The sequence below is a fragment of the Mustelus asterias genome, chromosome 12 (assembly GCF_964213995.1).
Source record: "Mustelus asterias chromosome 12, sMusAst1.hap1.1, whole genome shotgun sequence".
Taxonomy (NCBI): Eukaryota; Metazoa; Chordata; class Chondrichthyes; order Carcharhiniformes; family Triakidae; genus Mustelus; species Mustelus asterias.
Genome location: NC_135812.1, coordinates 37,067,508 through 37,086,323, shown reverse-complemented (window position 1 = coordinate 37,086,323; position 18,816 = coordinate 37,067,508). Strand labels below are relative to the sequence as shown.

The following is an 18,816-nucleotide window of genomic DNA, read 5'->3' as shown; positions in this document are numbered from 1 at the left end:
CTAAAAATTATATCCTTGGTGTTGGCAGCCATTCCTGATGTTACAGTACTGATAACACCAGGAAGATCGACCAGTACCATTCATTATCCTTTGTATCCAAGATGATTAAGTAGATTCTGAACGCAGTATTGTAACTGGCTTGGTGAGCCAGATGGACCCACAAGGCAGAAGGGCCATCATTGTGTTGACCAAAGCGGATCTAGCTGAGGAACATACAGCTTATCTTGCTAACGGAAGGATGGTGGAGGGAGACCAGCGATCGAAGTAGGTTGGGGGTGTGCTCTGCCGGGTGGGGGGCCTGCCTCCCAGGGAGGTCTGATCCGGGGGGGGGGGTCTGCTGGGATGGTTAGCGAAGGATGGTCGAGGAGGATGGTGACTTCACAAGGGCAGAGAGGGCTTCGGAGGTTCCCCTGCAGAATAGAAATCCGCTTCGGACTTTTATTCTGCAGGTCGCTAAAAGCTCGGATTCGGAACGGGCCAGAAGACAGTAAAGTGGGATTTGGCGGTAGGGTTGGGCGCGCGGTTAATTAAGTCGATTTAAATGCATGCTAATGCATTTAAATCGTCGAGCCGCCCGATTCGGGCGCGGACCGGACCCGCGCCCGAATCGGGTGTTGGTAAAGCCGCGATCTGCTCGGAATCGGGTGCAGATCGTGGTATAGGCACAACGCACAACTTTACTGCGATTTCACGCCCGTTTTGGTAAAATCGGGCCCATTGTCAGAAAAAAAATCGGGGGCGCATGGTTTGTGCTGTCATTCTGGAGGGGTGGGGCCTGATGGAGCTGGCAAGGCAGGTTCAATAGAGATAGGGCGTAATTTCTCAAAGTTAATTTAAAGGCTCGCTCCCACCCCTGATGAACATCAGTATCCCCAGTGGACAAGTGAACATTCCAAACCCTTGCATGCAGAGGGGCAACCACCCCCCAAACTACTCAATGACTGGGGAACCCCACCATACAGACACAGATACACATGGATCGGCCCTTCCCTACACATAAGGGGAACCCTCCCTCAATGGGGCATCCCAGAAACCCCACACCTCTGGTTCCAAGAGCAGTGCCCTGGCCATGTCCCACACCACCCGAGGGTTATACTCACCTATGCACCCCTGGCATGTTCATCATGATTGGTTTTATTTTGAAAAGCCAGTGATTTCCACTGGTGTGATGTCATGCCTGCAGGGGGTTAATGGGGTTATGCACAATGGCGCCAATCCTTTTAATACTATGTAGATTAATTTAAGCTTATGGAAATCACGTTCATGTTCTTTTTGGGTATGAACCTGATTACGTCGCAGGTTGAGGGGGTGGGGGGAGTGGGGAAGATCTCAAGATCTAGCAGCCATGACGAATGGGCCTTCAGAATCCCACCTGTTAACTCTGTTTCTCTCTACAGATGCTGCCAGACCTGTTGAGTTTATCCAGCATTTTTTTGTTTTTATTTTAGATTTCCAGCATCCATAGTATTTTGCTTTTAATTATTATCTGTTAACTTCAACCTTGCAAATATTTGAACTGCTCTGGAAGCCACAACTTTTTGGGAGACTACCAGACTTGTACACCCTTTCACAAACATCACTTGACAATTTACCTCAACACTTTTAATTAGTGCTATCCATTGCGTACAAGAATGAGATAAATATGCTAAATGTTATTTGTGATGGAAGTGATATTCAGGGATCCAATTATGCATGTATAGAAATATTATGTAATGCTCAATTCTATTAACTTTTAGGTAGTAACGTCAATTAGTACTGATGGTTATGGATGAAACAGTGAAATGCTGCAAGAAGGAAAAGAGCAAAGCTCAAAATTCTGATCGATAAAATATCAAAATAAACTACTAGCTTAAAATACAACTTGAAAATAGTCAAGTGGATATTAATAAATTGTGTGAAAGAAATCATGCTAGGTAGAACATTTTAACGAGAGAATATTGAACAATTTGTGACGATGTTACTGCCTTTGCTGCTATTTGTCATTACTTTAATTCCTGATTGTATATTTTATTGATTACATCTTTTACTTGTATAGATTTCTAACCAAGAACTTATTGACTGTTGCAGGAACATTTTATATTGGTCTATGTCCATAAGAGAGAGGTGTATGCTTGTTTTTCCTATTTTTCTCTGGACTAAATCCCTGTAATAAAGACCTGACAGAATTATGGAACCCTGAGCTCCAAATTCCAGGAATGGATATTGTTTAATTTATTGAACTACAATCTAATTTAAGCTTCTCAAAGCCAAACTCAATTCAGCCAAATTGCAGAATTATATTTCTAAAATCACTTCCATGTTGCTAATCAGTGAGGAAAGGTGATAGCAGTAAAACAATTAAATTCATCATACAATTGATACTTCTCAAGAAATGTTTGCCATTAATTTTCTGTGCTTGATAATGCAATAAAATTTGATGCTTTTACAAATGACAGAAATAGAAACATTTACCTCCAAATTTAGCAGCTTTAGCTGCCGCATATCCATCTAAAATGTCAGAGGATTAAAAAATTAGGACAGGGTAATGACCAGCTACTTATAGAATAGGAAAATTTGTAATTTTATAATGCCGTTTCTGAAATATTTATTATTAATTCAAATCCAGCTGACAAAGAATGGGAATCTTTAATCACAATTAAACAAAGACTGAGATTTGGGTGGGGCCAGAAATTCTTGCCAAAAGTCAATGGACTTTTGGCTGCATCGCCAAATTTTCTGGAAAATCCCAACTATGGAATAAGTTCAGGTCTACTTGTCCATTAATTTTTATTTCTATCATAAGACATGCAGACATTTGAGACAATTATTTCTAATGTGGATTAAAGTGTCATCTTCATAAACATGACAGTGCTGCCCATCATGGTGTGGTCTCTTATGACAGTTTCCACAACCTCAGGTGACACTGGTACCACCTTGGTTCTGGGGCAAATGTTGGCAAGTGCCACCATGGAATCATAATTGTCCATAATTTTGTTCATACACTGAGCCACATGAGTGTCAAGGCACAGTACTAGAAAATTGGATTTATACTTTGATCGCAACATTGAAACAAAATGAGAAACAACAATTATGTTATAAATGTGACCTAACAGACTGCATTGCAAAATTTGCAATAATAACATTTTCATTCCACTATTTCAATGAATCTAAAATGTTATTAAAGATTAAATTACCTGAAATGCCTCCTGGAGCAGTTCCAGGTCCACCCCATGGAATCTGTCCCGGTATACCTCCTAGAATGTCAGAAGTGAGGACATTACATTCTATCATACTGTTGGCACTAAATACATCACAGTATTTCTAAGCTTCATTCCTCACCTCCACCTAATCCCCCAGTCCATCACACAAACCAGCCTCCCATCCATTGACTCCATCTACACTTCCTGCTGCCTCGGAAAAGCATCCAGCATAATCAAGGACCCCACACACACCCTGGACGTATTCTCTTCCACCTTCTTCCATCGGGAAAAATATACAAAAGCTTGAGAACACGTACCAGCCAACTCAAGAACAGCTTCTTCCCTGCAGCCATCAGACGTTTGAATAGACCTACCATATATTAAGCAGATTTCTCTCTGCACCCTACCTGTAACTGCAACACTACATTCTGCACCCTCTTCTTTCCTTCCCCTCATGTAGTCTATGAACGGTATGTTTTGTCTGTGTAACGCACAAAAAACAATACTTTTCACAGTATCCCAATACATGTGACAATAATAAATCAAATCAAAGTGTCACCTCCATGTCCTTATGCCAACTCCATGTGCCAACTCCCTATGCCAATACCAAAACATGACCCCCATCCACCTCAATGGTCCTTTACAGTCCCATTCTAAACTAATACCAATTCATGTCAACCATTCTGGCCCTAACACCCTTCATGTCAACTCACCCAGTATTCACCATGGGCAGCCCTTGGCTGCCATGTTGAGATGAAATAAAATATGGATCTAAATATCTTAAATTACTTCACAATATTAAAAACCACTCCCCCATTCATGAAAGCCCATTCAAATCTTTTAAATCTCACGTTCTTTATCTGCTATAATAGCAAGGCTATTGTGCAGCCACCGACTGGAGGCTGAAGGCAAGCATTCCGTCCATCATCTTTAACCTAAACCTCAAGGATGCAATTGCAACATGCCACAGCTACGACCATGATTACTGCTTTACAAGTGTGGCCTCTTTTTATATTGCAGTTTTGAAAAGTCTACAAAGGTCCTGTTTTTCACCTACCTATGATTGCAGCTTCCCCTCTGGTGTGGGGCTGCCAAAGCATTAGCTGTGGAAGGTCTCCTAAGGGTCCTCCAGCCTTGGAACTCTGCCCTCTATTCTCAACTGGAGGAGATTCAGAGGGGCATATACTTGATTGGCTACCTCCTCAAAAACTGCCCTTGAGGTATTAATGCCAGCACATGTGAGTCTTTATTCCACATTTGCTCCCACTGGCAGAGTGAGGAGATCCAACCCTCTTTGGATTCTTCTCATTTGGTCCAAGTAATTTATCACCTTTTACATATACCCAGCCTATCTAATATCTGCTAAATCAATGTTTAGCCTATCCAACGTCTCAAGTACCATCTCTTCCATAATGACTTGGGCAACGTCTTCTTTCTTCATAAATACAGATGCAAAGTATTCATTTAATACCTCAGCCATGCCCGTCTCCATACATAAATACCTTTTTAGATCCTTAATCTGCCCCATTCCTCCTTTTACCACCTTTTGAGTTTCTATACCTGTAGAAGACTTTTGTATTCCATAAGACCATAAGACAGAAGCAGAATTAGGCCACTCGGCCCATCGAGTCTGCTCTGCCATTCAATCATGGCTGATATTTTCCTCATCCCTATTAGAAACATAGAAAAACTACAGTACAAACAGGCCCTTCAGCCCCACAAGTTGTGCCGAACATATCCCTACCTTCGAGGCCTACCTATAACCCTCCATCCTATTAAGTCCCATGTACTCATCCAGGAGTCTCTTAAAAGTCCCTATTGAGTTTGCCTCCACCACCACTGACGGCAGCCGATTCCACTTGCCCACCACCCTCTGTGTGAAAAACTTCCCCCTAACATTTCCCCAGTACCTACCCCCCAGCACCTTAAACCTGAGTCCTCTCTTAGCAGCCATTTCCACCCTGGGAAAAAGCCAGCTATTCTCCTGCCTTTTCCCCATGACCCTTGATCCCCTTATTAATCAAGAACCTATCTATCTCTGTCTTAAAGACACTCAATGACCTGGCCTCTGCAGCCGTCTGTGGCAAAGAGTTCCACAGATTCACCACTCTCTGGCTGAAGAAATTCCTCCTCACCTCTGTTTTAAAGGATCGTCCCTTTAGCCTGAGGTTGTGCCCTCTGGTTCTAGTTTTTCCTACTTGTGGAAACATCCTCTCCCATCCACTCTATCCAGGCCATGAAGTATCATAGAATCATAGAATCCTACAGTGCAGAAGGAGGCCATTCGGCCCATTGAGTTTGTACTGACCACAATTCCACCCAGACCCTATCCCCATAACCCCATGCATTTACCCTAGATAGTCCCCCTGACACTAAGGGGAAATTTAGCATGGCCAATCCACCTAACACGCACATCTTTGGAGTGTAGGAGGAAACCGGAGCACACGGAGGAAACCCACGCAGAGACGGGAGAATGTGCAAACTCCACACAAACAGTGACCTAAGCTGGGAATCGAATCCAGATCCATGGCACTGTGAGGCAACAGTGCTAACCACTATGCCACCGTGCCGCCCTATAAGTTTCAATAAGATCCTTCCTCATTCTTCTAAACTCCAACGAGTACAGACCCAGAGTCCTCAACCTTTCCTCATACGACAAGCTCTTCATTCCAGGGATCATTCTTGTGAACCTCCTCTGGACCCTTTTCAAGACCAGCACATCCTTCCTTAGATATGGGGCCCAAAACTGCTCACAGTACTCCAAATGGGGTCTGACCAGAGCCTTATACAGCCTCAGAAGTACATCCCTGCTCTTGTACAGTGACCTCGCGACAGGAATGCTAACATTGCTTTTGCCTTCCTAACTGCTGACTGAACCTGGACGTTAACCTTAGGAGAATCTTGAACAATGACTCCCAAGTCCCTTTGTGTTTCCGATTTTCTAAGCATTTTCCCATTTAAAAAATAATCTATGCCTCCATTCCTCCTTCCAAAGTGCATAACCTCACTTTTCCACATTGTATTCCATCTGCCACTTCTTTGCCCACTCTCCTAACCTGTCCAAGTCCTTCTGCAGCCCCCCTGCTTCCTCAATACTACCTGTCCCTCTACATATCTTTGTATCATCTGCAAACTTAGAACAGTGCCTTCAGTTCCTTCCTCCAAATCGTTAATGTATATTGCGAAAAGTTGTGGTCCCAGCACTGACCTCTGAGGCACACCACTAGTCACCGGCTGCCATCCCTTTATATTTTAACTGTCCATCTCTTCACATACTGTCTTTTTATTTAATTAATTTAATTTTCCACTTATCCTCTGAACCTTCTGTATTTCGCCTGTTTCTCAAATGCATTATCCACCTGACAGTGGTCATATAACCTTTTTTCTGTTTCATCTTACCCACTGTCTCTTTCGTCATCCAGCAAAGCTTTGGAATTGTTTGCCTTACTTTTCCTACACTTAGGAATAGATCTTGACTATTTGAATTATCTGCTCTTTAAAGGGAGCTCATTGTTTAGATACCGTTTTCCTGCCAATTGCTGACTCCAAATTGCTTGGGCCAGATACGTTCTTATCCCATTGAAGTTGGCCCTCCTCCAACTAATTGGGGTGGTACAATGGCACATTGGTTAGCACTGCTGCCTCAGCGCTGGAGACCTGGGTTCAATTCCAGCCTTGGGGTGACTGTGGAGTTTACACATTCTCCCTGTGTCGGCATGAGTTTCCTCCGGGTACTCCGGTTTCCTCCCACAGTCCAATGATGTGCAGCTTAGGTTGACTGGCCATGCTAAATTGCCCCTTAATGTTAAGGGGATTGGTAGGGTCAATACATGTGGTTAAGGGGATAGGATCTGGGTGGGATTGTCGCTGGGGCAGGCTCGATGGGCCAATTGGCTTTCATCTGCACTGTAGGGATTTTATGATTGCTCCTTGTCATTTTTCATAGTTAGCCTAAACTATACTGTTCCCAAAATATTCCCCTACTGGTACTTGATTCACTTGACCCAATGTTACCAATCAGTAAAGTAAGGAAAAATTATAGCAATATTTGAACAAATCTTTCTTCTTTAAGTAAATGATGAATTAAAGTTTTATACACTCTATTCTTATCAATATTTCTTTCATCAATATTCTATGCTTACTAATAGAAGAATAATATGACATTTTACAAATAACAGAAGTAGAAACATTTACCTCCATATTTAGCAGCTTTAGCTGCTGCGTACCCACCTGCATTAACAGAGGATTGACATATTATGACAGTGCAAAGACCAGCTACATGCAAAGTGAATCAATTAGTAACTTTACACAAACCAAAAGGAGCCCTCATTCGAGATAGACCCCATTTCTGAAATATTCAAGATGAATTCAAATCATTCAATTCCAACTGACAAGGTGCCAAAATCTTTAGGGTCAGAAGAAAACATGAAACGAAATGAGATTACTTGCCCATTACTTCCTATCTAGTATGTAGGGCACGTGCAATTTAACTTGCAAGAAAGCCTGACTATTCTATTGTCTATTCAGTGACATGACAACTGGTTGCATGAATAGAATCATAGAATCCTACAGTGCAGAAGGAGGCATTTTGCCCATCGAGTCTGCACTGACCACAATCCCACCCAGGCCCTAACACCATAACCCCATGCATTTACTCAAGCTCGTCCCCCTGACACTAAGGGGCAATTTGGCATGGCCAATCCACCTAACCTGCACATCTTTGGCCTGTGGGAGGAAACCGGAGCACCCGGAGGAAACCCACGCAGACACAGGAAGAACATGCAAACTCCACAGTGACCCAAGCCAGGAATTGAACCTGGGTCCCTGGCGCTGTGAGGCAGCAGTGCTAACCAGGGTGCCAACGTTTGAAGTGGAATTGAAGTAGAAATGTTTCAATGAATAGATTGTGATGGATTATGGCAGCACAGAGAAGCTTGCTGAATAAATGTTGCTAGAGTATCCATTGGCTGGGCCAACAGATTTCCGTAGCTCAATGGACATTCCTGCAATGTTTCTCAATAAGTCCTTCTGGGCAGAGTGACTGGTGTATCTGGGAGTCATGTTTGAAGCGCTATGACTCATAACGCAGAATGTTGATATGCAACTGCAACACCACTTGTGTTTCTAGAAACTGCAATCACAATCTCATTCAGAAGTCTCACAACACCAGCTTAAGTCCAACAGGTATATTTGGAATCACAAGCTTTCAGAGCACTGCTGCTTCATCAGGTGAGTGGACTCCACTCACTTGATGAAGGAGCAGCACTCCAAAAGCTTGTGATTCCAAATAAACCTGTTGGACTTTAACCTGGTGTTATGAGACTTCTTACTGTGCCCACTCCAGTCCAATGCTGGCATCTCCACATCACAACCTCATTGAGGGGAGACTAACGTGAAATTTGACATTTAGTCTCCAAGTTAAACCACTGTTTCTTTCGATTCCTCTGAGGTAATCCAGAAAAAAAACACGTTTTGTCCTATTTGCATAGAACAAACACCCACAAACAACAAAAAAAGTATTAACAAATCATTTGTTTCTTTGGTCAAGCTGGCCGAAGAAAGACAATTCCCTGTTCTTCATTAAATGGCGTTATAATTCAGGATGTGGAGATGCCGGCGTTGGACTGGGGTAAACACAGTAAGAAGTTTAACAACACCAGGTTAAAGTCCAACAGGTTTATTTGGTAGCAAAAGCCACACAAGCTTTCGGAGCTGCAAGCCCCTTCTTCAGGTGAGTGGGAATTCTGTTCACAAACAGAGCATATAAAGACACAAACTCAATTTACATGAATAATGGTTGGAATGCGAATACTTACAACTAATCAAGTCTTTAAGAAACAAAACAATGTGAGTGGAGAGAGCATCAAGACAGGCTAAAAAGATGTGTATTGTCTCCAGACAAGACAGCCAGTGAAACTCTGTGGGGGTTACAAATAGTGTGACATGAACCCAATATCCCGGTTGAGGCCGTCCTCATGTGTGCGGAACTTGGCTATCAGTTTCTGCTCAGCGACTCTGCGCCGTCGTGTGTCGCGAAGGCCGCCTTGGAGAACGCTTACCCGAATATAGCACTTCAGCGGTCACGGGCATTCGGCCTCTGATATTCAGGTAAGCGTTCTCCAAGGCGGCCTTCGCGACACACGACGGCGCAGAGTCGCTGAGCAGAAACTGATAGCCAAGTTCCGCACACACGAGGACGGCCTCAACCGGGATATTGGGTTCATGGCACACTATTTGTAACCCCCACAGAGTTTCACTGGCTGTCTTGTCTGGAGACAATACACACCTTTTTAGCCTGTCTTGATGCTCTCTCCACTCACATTGTTTTGTTTCTTAAAGACTTGATTAGTTGTAAGTATTCGCATTCCAACCATTATTCATGTAAATTGAGTTTGTGTCTTTATATGCTCTGTTTATGAACAGAATTCCCACTCACCTGAAGAAGGGGCTTGCAGCTCCGAAAGCTTGTGTGGCTTTTGCTACAAATAAACCTGTTGGACTTTAACCTGGTGTTGTTAAACTTCTTACTGTTATAATTCAGGTCAGAAACTCCAAAGTGTTTTATGAAGTTCGGCTGAATCATAAGTTTTACACTTTGAACTTAGCTAGGGTAAGCATGAGATATTTCACTTCAGGTATGATTCAAATGACCCACTAGGGAGTTTTTATTAAACAAAGTTTATTTAAGAATACAGTTAACATGAATAGAAAGAAAATTAGCAATAACGTTTACCAATTACAAACTAGAAAAGAGCAATCGTGACATTGTATAACCCTTAACAGCTAAACACTGTTCCAATGAAATGAATCCCATAAACAAAACCTTTGCCACAGGTTCCATACATACAATATGAATGCTCACGTGATGCTGGAACTTAGATCTTTGGGTGGAGAATTGAAACTCTGACTTCCCAGCCTTGTAACTTCTAGAAGCCCTTTGGATATACACCCAGAACAGCTTGAAGTCAGAACAGCTTCCCCAAATCACCAGGAAGAGAGAGACTCTCGGCAAGTCAACCAACAGCAGATTTTCCACTCCAGGAATCTTATTTCCAACTAACAGCAGAATTTCCAAAACCAGGGAAAGAGAGAGAAACACTTCTTTTCAGCTTGATGGCCACCACCTTCTAAACTAAAAACTGCAGCCAGCAGCCAAACAGAAAACAAAACCTTACATTTGTCCTCGGGAGGAACCACCTGACTTTGACTTGTCAATCAATCTTCCCTCTCAGAACGCAAGGTCATAAAAGATCCCAGAGTAAAAATAAACAAAACCCCATTTAAACCAATGAACTAACAATAAAAGCACTTCGAGCAGCCAGCCCAGAAACACAAACCACAAAGGCCTGCTTACAACTGCAGAGAACATGATTTTTTTTTAAAAAGTTCTTAAAGTTACACTAACGTCACAATGGTGTCATAGGACATGTTACAAACTTCACAAATCAAAGAAATTTAAAACCTTATTAGAAAGATTTATTGGGTTCTGAAGAAAGTACCCATTTCCCTTAAGAGAAATTCTTAATGACTGATTAAAAATACAAGATGGTCCAGTTAATGAGTAAAATAATTGCACGAAAGGAAATTTTCAAGAGGCAGCAGGGTCCACTTAAAAAATTAACAAAAAGGCATTGCAGATTATTCTTCACTAGATTTGAAAAATTAAGGGTCACAAGTACACAGGAGCTAGAGCAGGGGATAAGACACTGTAGGTGCCAGTTTGCCAGAAGGAGGGATTGATGTTACCTTTTCTACAGAGGACTTAGATGCTGTCTATGAAGGCCAAGCCAAAGGAGGTGGTTGATGAGAATTAACCCAGAAATATTAGATGAATTGGGCACCCTGACTTGCTCATAATGCTGCATAGCATGGAGGAGTCCAACTCCACTTTCTATTGAGCAGAATATTGAGACAATTATTTCCAGTGTGGGCCAAATGGTCAGCTCAAATGAAGAGGATAGCTGGGTGAACCAGGATGTGTCTGCTATGACAGTTTCCAAAGGAGGTCAGATGACTATAATGACAATTAGCTGGTATCATCTTGGCTCTAAAGCAAATGTAAATAGATAGGCACTGCTAGGACCTCACAATAGTTTTGAGCTTTGTTCACACACTGAACCACAAGACTGCTAGGGCACATAACTCAGGGACTGGCTACATTAACATAATAATTGCAGCAATGATACAAAGTGTAAATTGATTGTGTTCCAAAATTGACAAATTAACACTTTTCATTCAACTCGTCTTAATTAATCTAAAATGCTATTGAGAGATCAAACTACCTTGAACGCCGCCTGGAACAGTTCTAGATACACCTCCTGGAACACCTCCTGAAATGCCAGAATAGGCAAGTTACAATCATTGAATGTTACTAAGACTACCTGTCACAAAGCTTGAACTGCTGCAACATATGCAACTTGTTTATCGAGTCATCAGTCAACCTTATTCAAGTACAAGTATACACCATCAAAATTGTTGCCTCTCATCAGCTACACATTTTCTGTTATCCAACATCTGGGAAGCCATTTTTAAAGGTCGGATTCACAGAGCTAGGAATTCTCCCATCTCTGCACACCCAACCCAGGAATGGAAATCTGTGCCGAGGTAAAAGTCAATCATATAATCGCTTATTAGATAAACATTCATGCATTGTTAGGCTATTAAGTAAATCTGGTTCATTATTCATTACTAAATCTATATGGATCCCCCCTTGTTGGATCAATGACATTTTGTTGCAGAAAACTATCCTGGATACACTTAAAAGATTTACTATTCCAACATATCTGCTTATTTTAACCTATTTTCCCCTTTAAATCTCCCACTTCAATTTGTTTCTCGTCTCACCTCTGTAATTAAGAGATATAGGGCAGAATTCTTTGATATTGTACATACCCACCCCACTGCAAGTGAAAATGGAGAATTTGACATTCCAGCCAAAATTCCATTTACTTTTAGTGGCACTGAAGATTCCCTTCCGCGAACGAAGATGCAAATTTTCTGCAATACTATCTATCATGTCACAGAGACCAATACACAACTCCCACTGCATTCTTAAATCCTTTTCTATTTCTTAATCATACCCATAAAGTCTACATTATCTGCTTACCTCCAATAATATTCTGTCTTTTCATTGAAACTATCTTCATCATGAAGACTGCTCATTCTCTACCATTTTCCCATTCTTTTCTGCTGACGGGATGGAATTTTACTGTCCCCGCTAGTGGTTTTGAAGATGAAGGGGCCTGTAAAATGCAACGTATAGTCTGCCTGCTGCCTACCTGCCCGCCTCAATATGTCTCCCATTTTATCGGGGCTATTGAAGGTATGAGGTGGCCCACTCAGCTGTCGACCTTTTGAGGGCTTTTAGTAGCTAATTAGTGGCCACTTTAGCACTTAATCCCACCCTCTCTGCTATTTTACCCATGACAAGCAAATAAATGAAAATTACTGCGGATGCTGGAATCTGAAACAAAAATGTAAATGTTGGAAAATCTCAGCAGGACTGACAGCATCTGCAGAGACAGATAACCTGTGGGGATCATTCAGACTTCAAACGTTAACAAATTGAATAGCAGAGCAGCGAGAGGAGCCAAAAGGCCTACATCTGCTCCTGTTTAATATGGTCATATGTTTGTGATGTAAAGACTTTAGATTTCTGGTCCAAAGTGTTACGTTTGGATATTATACCCCATGCTATCCCACACTACTCACAAATCTCCATGCCTTTTCTAAGTGACCTGGTGAAATTCCAACCAAATATTTCAAAATCTTGGTTTCAACAGTTTTCTCAACTTGTCCTACCACCTTCCAAAGTTTGTGTGAGTACATTGTAAAGTTCTCAGTTTTCTGGGTTAATTCCATCTGCCATTTGTCTGCCCATTTAATCAATCTGTGCCCTGAAATCTGTTACCATTCTCCTCATAAGTATCTGGTGGTATTGAGACCAGAGACAGTAGTACTGCAAATGTTCCACCATGTCTATAAATATACCATCAGTGTTAATACACAAGTAGTGCTACTTGACATTAAACTGTCATGATAACGTGAGTAACAACAGTGGTCCAAATATAGAAACAGGAGAAGACCACTCTGCCCCTGTTCTACCACTCACTTTGGTCACATGATTAGCAAGAATATATTTCTACACTGTACTTTTATGTAATAATATTTTGATGCTTTTATCATCAATCGAGTAAGAAAATTTACCTCCATATTTAGCAGCTTTGGCTGCTGCATAACCACCTACAATGACAGAGGATTGACAAATTAGACAGAATAGTAACCAACTACATTGAGAGTTGAACAATGGTGAATATTATGAAGACCAATGGTGAATATTACGAAGACCATTAGCACCTTTTCATTTGAGACAAACCCTCTTCCTGAAATGTTCAACAATAATGCAAATTGTTCAAATCCAACTAACAAATTATGGTACAAATGCAAAATACTATGTATGTTGGAAATCTGAAATAAAAACAGAGGGTGGAATTTTACATTTTTGAAACAAAGTGCCATGGCAGGCAGATTTTGTAATAAGTTTCCCGCTGGTTGAAATGATAGGTATTCGCGCCCAATTCTGTGCATGGAATTATGAAGAGGCAAGTCTCTCTCCGCGGAAGGGGAAAAGGGAGGAAGCAACCAAATCAGCCCCTTTCCGGCCAGGGTGTCTATGAAGAACTCATCCGATTGCCCTACCTGTAACTACAACTCCAATTCTCCATTCAACACTTTTCCATTGTCACTGGCACCAGAGTGTCTGTTTTGTCTCAATCCACCACAAAATAAACATCCCAAACAAAATTTATGAATCGTCATTACATATTGGATACAAAACTCAATCATCACTTTGGTATTCTGTTTGTGCCTGTCTTCTGTGTACGTTTACCTGTCCTGGTGTTCCTTAGAAATGCTGCTTCAGTGGCTGCAGCATGGCTGGTGGATGACTGCTAACTTTCAGCTGGAGAAGACTGGGGGTGGCTTTTGAGGATAGGCTCAGAGTTGCTCAAGCTCTAGAATTCGAAGATTGCGACCATAGTCTAAAAGTTAGAGCTAGATCTTTTGTCATGCTGTTCATAAATGTCCTGAGTCTTCCAAACAACAGCTATGCTGCGTGCATGGCTGCTGCGTGCAAAGATTCCCCTGACCCGATGCTAGAAAATGTTTAAAGGTCAAGTCTTTTAATGAACATTATTGAATAGATTAATGAATGGGTGAGTGGATAAATGGGTGAGTGAGTGAATGGTTAAGTGGGTGAGTGAATAAGGGGGTGAGGTGGATGTGAATGAGGTGAATAGGTAAGTGGGTGACTGGATGAGGAGGATGAGTGCGTAGGTGGTTGACGTGGAGGAGTGTGTAGATGGATGGTGGGTTAATGGATGAATGGATAGAGTTGATGAGTAGGTAGGTGGGTGAGTGGGTAGGTCCATAGGTGGGTAACTAGAGTGGGTAAGAGTGTGAGTGGGTAGGTACACAGTAATCTCTCCAGGCAAGAAATGGAAAATGATGTTGTGCAGCTGCAGTGAAAATGTGCGTAAGTTCTGCATCACAAAACCAGTGTTTGCTACATAATGGGCAGGTAGATGAGTGGGCAAATAGTCAGGTCAGACAGTATTTGGGTGGTTGGAGGGTAGCCAGATGGCCAGGGGCTGCAGTTGGATGGTCAGGACAGCTGATTGGGAGTGGGGTCGATTGTTGGGCTGTCCAGGTTTTAGACTACGTTTGAAACTGTCCAACATTTCCTGGGCAACTATCCACGTAAGTATTGCAGATCAGTTCCAAGACTCCAGCATTTGTGCAGGGTTGTGAGCAGCAGGGGAACTGTGCGTTGGAAAGTTTAAACTTCCTGGACAATTCTCAAGACTTCTGCAGAAACTATGATCCGGAGGTGGGAAGGTTGGGCCATTATGTCCATTTAAACCAGTAAATCAGTCGATCAGTAAATTTGCTGATGACACCAAGATTGGTGGAGTAGTGGATGAGGTGGAGGGCTGTTGTAGGCTGCAAAGAGACATAGATAGGATGCAAAGCTGGGCTGAAAAATGGCAAATGGAGTTTAACCCTGATAAATGTGACGTGATTCAGTTTGGTAGGACTAATTTAAATGTGGATTACAGGGTCAAAGGTAGGGTTCTGAAGACTGTGGAGGAACAGAGAGATCTTGGGGTCCATATCCACAGATCTCTAAAGGTTGCCACTCAAGTGGATAGAGCTGTGAAGAAGGCCTATAGTGTGTTAGCTTTTATTAACAGAGGGTTGGAGTTTAAGAGCCGTGGGGTTATGCTGCAACTGTACAGGACCTTGGTGAGACCACATTTGGAATATTGTGTGCAGTTCTGGTCACCTCACTATAAGAAGGATGTGGAAGCGCTGGAATGAGTGCAGAGGAGATTTACCAGGATGCTGCCTGGTTTGGAGGGTAGGTCTTATGAGGAAAGGTTGAGGGAGCTAGGGCTGTTCTCTCTGGAGCGGAGGAGGCTGAGGGGAGACTTAATAGAGGTTTATAAAATGATGAAGGGGATAGATAGAGTGAACGTTCAAAGACTATTTCCTCGGGTGGATGGAGCTACTACAAGGGGGCATAACTATAGGGTTCATGGTGGGAGATATAGGAAGGATATCAGAGGTAGGTTCTTTACGCAGAGAGTGGTTGGGGTGTGGAATGGACTGCCTGCAGTGATAGTGGAGTCAGACACTTTAGGAACATTTAAGCGGTTATTGGATAGGCACATGGAGCACACCAGGATGATAGGGAGTGGGATAGCTTGATCTTGGTTTCTGATAAAGCTCGGCACAACATCGTGGGCCAAAGGGCCTGTTCTGTGCTGTACTGTCCTATGTTCTATGTTCTATAAACTGGGAAACACCCTGAAATGCAATTATAAATGTCAGATGTAATTTTCTAAGTTTATCCTTCCGGTAGAGAGCCTTATTTGCCAGCCATACACATTAGGGTCAGTTAGCTTGTTGGCTGGATGGCTAGTTTGTGATGCGGAGCAACACCAACAGTATGAGTTCAATTCCTGTACCGACTGAGATTATTCATGAAGGACTCACCTTCTCAACATTGCCCCTCCCCTGAGGTGTGGTGATCCTCAAGTTAAATCACCACCAGTCAGCTCTCTCAAAAAAGGGGAGCAGTCTATGGTCCTCTGGGACTATGGCGACATTTCATTTTAAGGGTCTGGATAGCTCATTTGGCTGGACAGTTGGTTTGTAATGCAGAAGAACACCAACAGTGCAAGTTCAATTCCCATACCAGCTGACGTTATTCATGAAGGCCCACCTTCACAACCTTACTCCTCACTTGAAGTGTGATGATCCTCAGGTTAAATCATCATCAGTCAGCTCTACCCCTCAAAAGGGGAAGGGGGCCTATGGTCATAGAGTCATAGAGGTTTACAGCGTGGAAACAGACCCTTCAGTCCAACTTATCCATGCCACCCTCTTTTTTTAAACCCCTAAGCTAATCCCAATTGCCTGCATTTGGCCCATATCCCTCTATACCCATCTTATCCATGTAACAATCTAAATGCTTTTTAAAAGACAAAATTGTACCTGCCTCTACTACTACTTCTGACAGCTAGTTCCAGACACTCACCACCCTGTGTGTGAAAAAATTACCCCTCTGGACACTCTCTCTCCCCTCTCACCTTAAACTTATGCCCTCTAGTTTTAGACTCCCCTACCTTTGGGAAAATATATTGTCTATCTAGCTGATATGTGCCCCTCATTATTTTATAGACCTCTATAAGATTGCCCCTCAGCCTCCTACGCTCCAGAGAAAAAAGTCCCAATCTATCCAGCCTCTCCTTATAACTCAAACCATCAAGTTCCGGTAGCATCCTAGTAAATCTTTTCTGCACTCTTTCTAGTTTAATAATATCCTTTCTATAATTCAAGCTCAAAAGCGTATTACCAAGTTACCACCAACATGTCTCCTGCTCCACCAGAGGCCCAGACATCCGAGACCACTGCTACACAAATATCAAACATGCCAACCACTCTATCGCCCTTTGGCAAATCAGACCATGAGGCTGTGCTCCTGCTCCCAGCTTACAAGCAAAAACTGAAGCGGGAGTATCCATCAAAGAGGGTCGTGGAATGTTGGTCTGAGGAATCGGATGATCTCCTACGGGGCTGCTTGGAGTCAGTGGACTGGTCAGTATTGAAAAACTCTGCGACCAGCCTGAACGAGTACGCCACTACAGTAACTGACTTCATTAGTGTGTAGAAGACTGTGTGCCAAAGAAGCAAATCCATGTGTTCCCCAACCGGAAACCATGGATGAACAGCGATATCCACTGCTTGCTGAAGTCCAGGTCTGAGACGTTCAAGTCAGGCGACACTGACCTATACAAGAAGGCCAGATACGATCTAAGGAGATTCATCAAAGATGCCAAAAGACAGTACTGGACCAAGCTAGAGTCCCAGGCTAGCCACACCGACCCCCGCCGAATATGGCAAGGTCTGCAAGACATAACAGGCTACAAGATGAAGGCATGTAAAATCGCTGGCTCCAACGCACCTCTCCCTGATGAGCTCAATGCATTCTATGCCCATTTTGAGCAAGAGGTCAGCGAGAGCATGCCCTCCACCCTGGAAGCCCTGGATGAACCTGTATCTGGGGTCACCATTGCCGATGTCAGAGCAGCTTTCTTGAAGGTCAACCCACGGAGAGAAACTGGCCCGGATGGGGTACCCGGACGTGCACTCAAATCCTGCGCGGATCAGCTGGCGGAGGTATTCACAGACATCTTCAACCTCTCTTTACAACAATCTGAGGTCCCTATCTGCTTCAAGAAGACGACTATCATCCCGGTACCTAAGAAAAACCAAGCAACGTGCCTTAATGACTATCGGCCGGTGGCTCTGAGATCCATCATTATGAAGTGCTTCGAAAGGTTAGTTATGGCACAAATCAATTCCAGCCTCCCAGACTACCTGGATCCACGACAGTTTGCCTACTGCCGCAACAGGTCCACAACAGATGCCATTTCCCTGGCCCTGCACTCAACCCTGGAACACCTAGATAACAAGGACACCTATGTCAGACTCCTATTTATTGACTACAGCTCAGCCTTCAACACTATTATTCCCACGAAACTCATCTCCAAACTCTGTGCCTGGGCCTCGGCACCTCCCTCTACGACTGGATCCTGAACTTCCTAACTCACAGACCACAATCAGTAAGGATAGGCAACAACTCCTCCTCCACGATATTCCTCAACACCGGTGCCCCACAAGGCTGTGTTCTCAGCCCCCTGCTATACTCCTTGTACACCTATGACTGTGCGGCCAAATTCCCCTCCAATTCAATTTTCAAGTTTGCTGCCGACGCCACCATAGTGGGTCAGATCTCAAACAATGATGAGACAGAGTACAGGAATGAAATAGAGAATCTGGTGAACTGGTGTGGCAACAATAATCTCTCTCTCAATGTGAATAAAATGAAGGAGATTGTCATCGACTTCAGGAAGCATAAAGGAGAACATGCCCCTGTCCACATCAATGGGGACGAAGTAGAAAGGGTCGAGAGCTTCAAATGTTTAGGTGTCCAGATCACCAACCACCTGTCCTGGTCCCCCCATGCCGACACTATAGTTAAGAAAGCCCACCAATGCCTCTACTTTCTCAG

At 43.1% G+C, this 18,816-nt stretch overlaps 1 protein-coding gene across 15 annotated transcripts in view; it reads right to left on the bottom strand.

Annotated features, from left to right (window-relative positions):
• Positions 1-18,816, bottom strand: part of LOC144501380 (uncharacterized) — a 338,685-nt gene that overhangs the window by 228,862 nt on the left and 91,007 nt on the right. For 10 of the 15 annotated variants that reach the window (XM_078225050.1, XM_078225051.1, XM_078225052.1 and 7 more), the window contains 5 exons: positions 13,386-13,421; positions 11,462-11,509; positions 7,374-7,409; positions 3,174-3,233; positions 2,452-2,487 (listed from right to left, as the gene is read on the bottom strand). In XM_078225050.1, coding sequence (XP_078081176.1) covers positions 2,452-2,487; positions 3,174-3,233; positions 7,374-7,409; positions 11,462-11,509; positions 13,386-13,421 — 216 coding nt within the window. The remainder of the gene's footprint in view (positions 1-2,451; positions 2,488-3,173; positions 3,234-7,373; positions 7,410-11,461; positions 11,510-13,385; positions 13,422-18,816) is intronic. The other 5 variants (XM_078225061.1, XM_078225065.1, XM_078225062.1 and 2 more) reach the window with 2 other exon arrangements.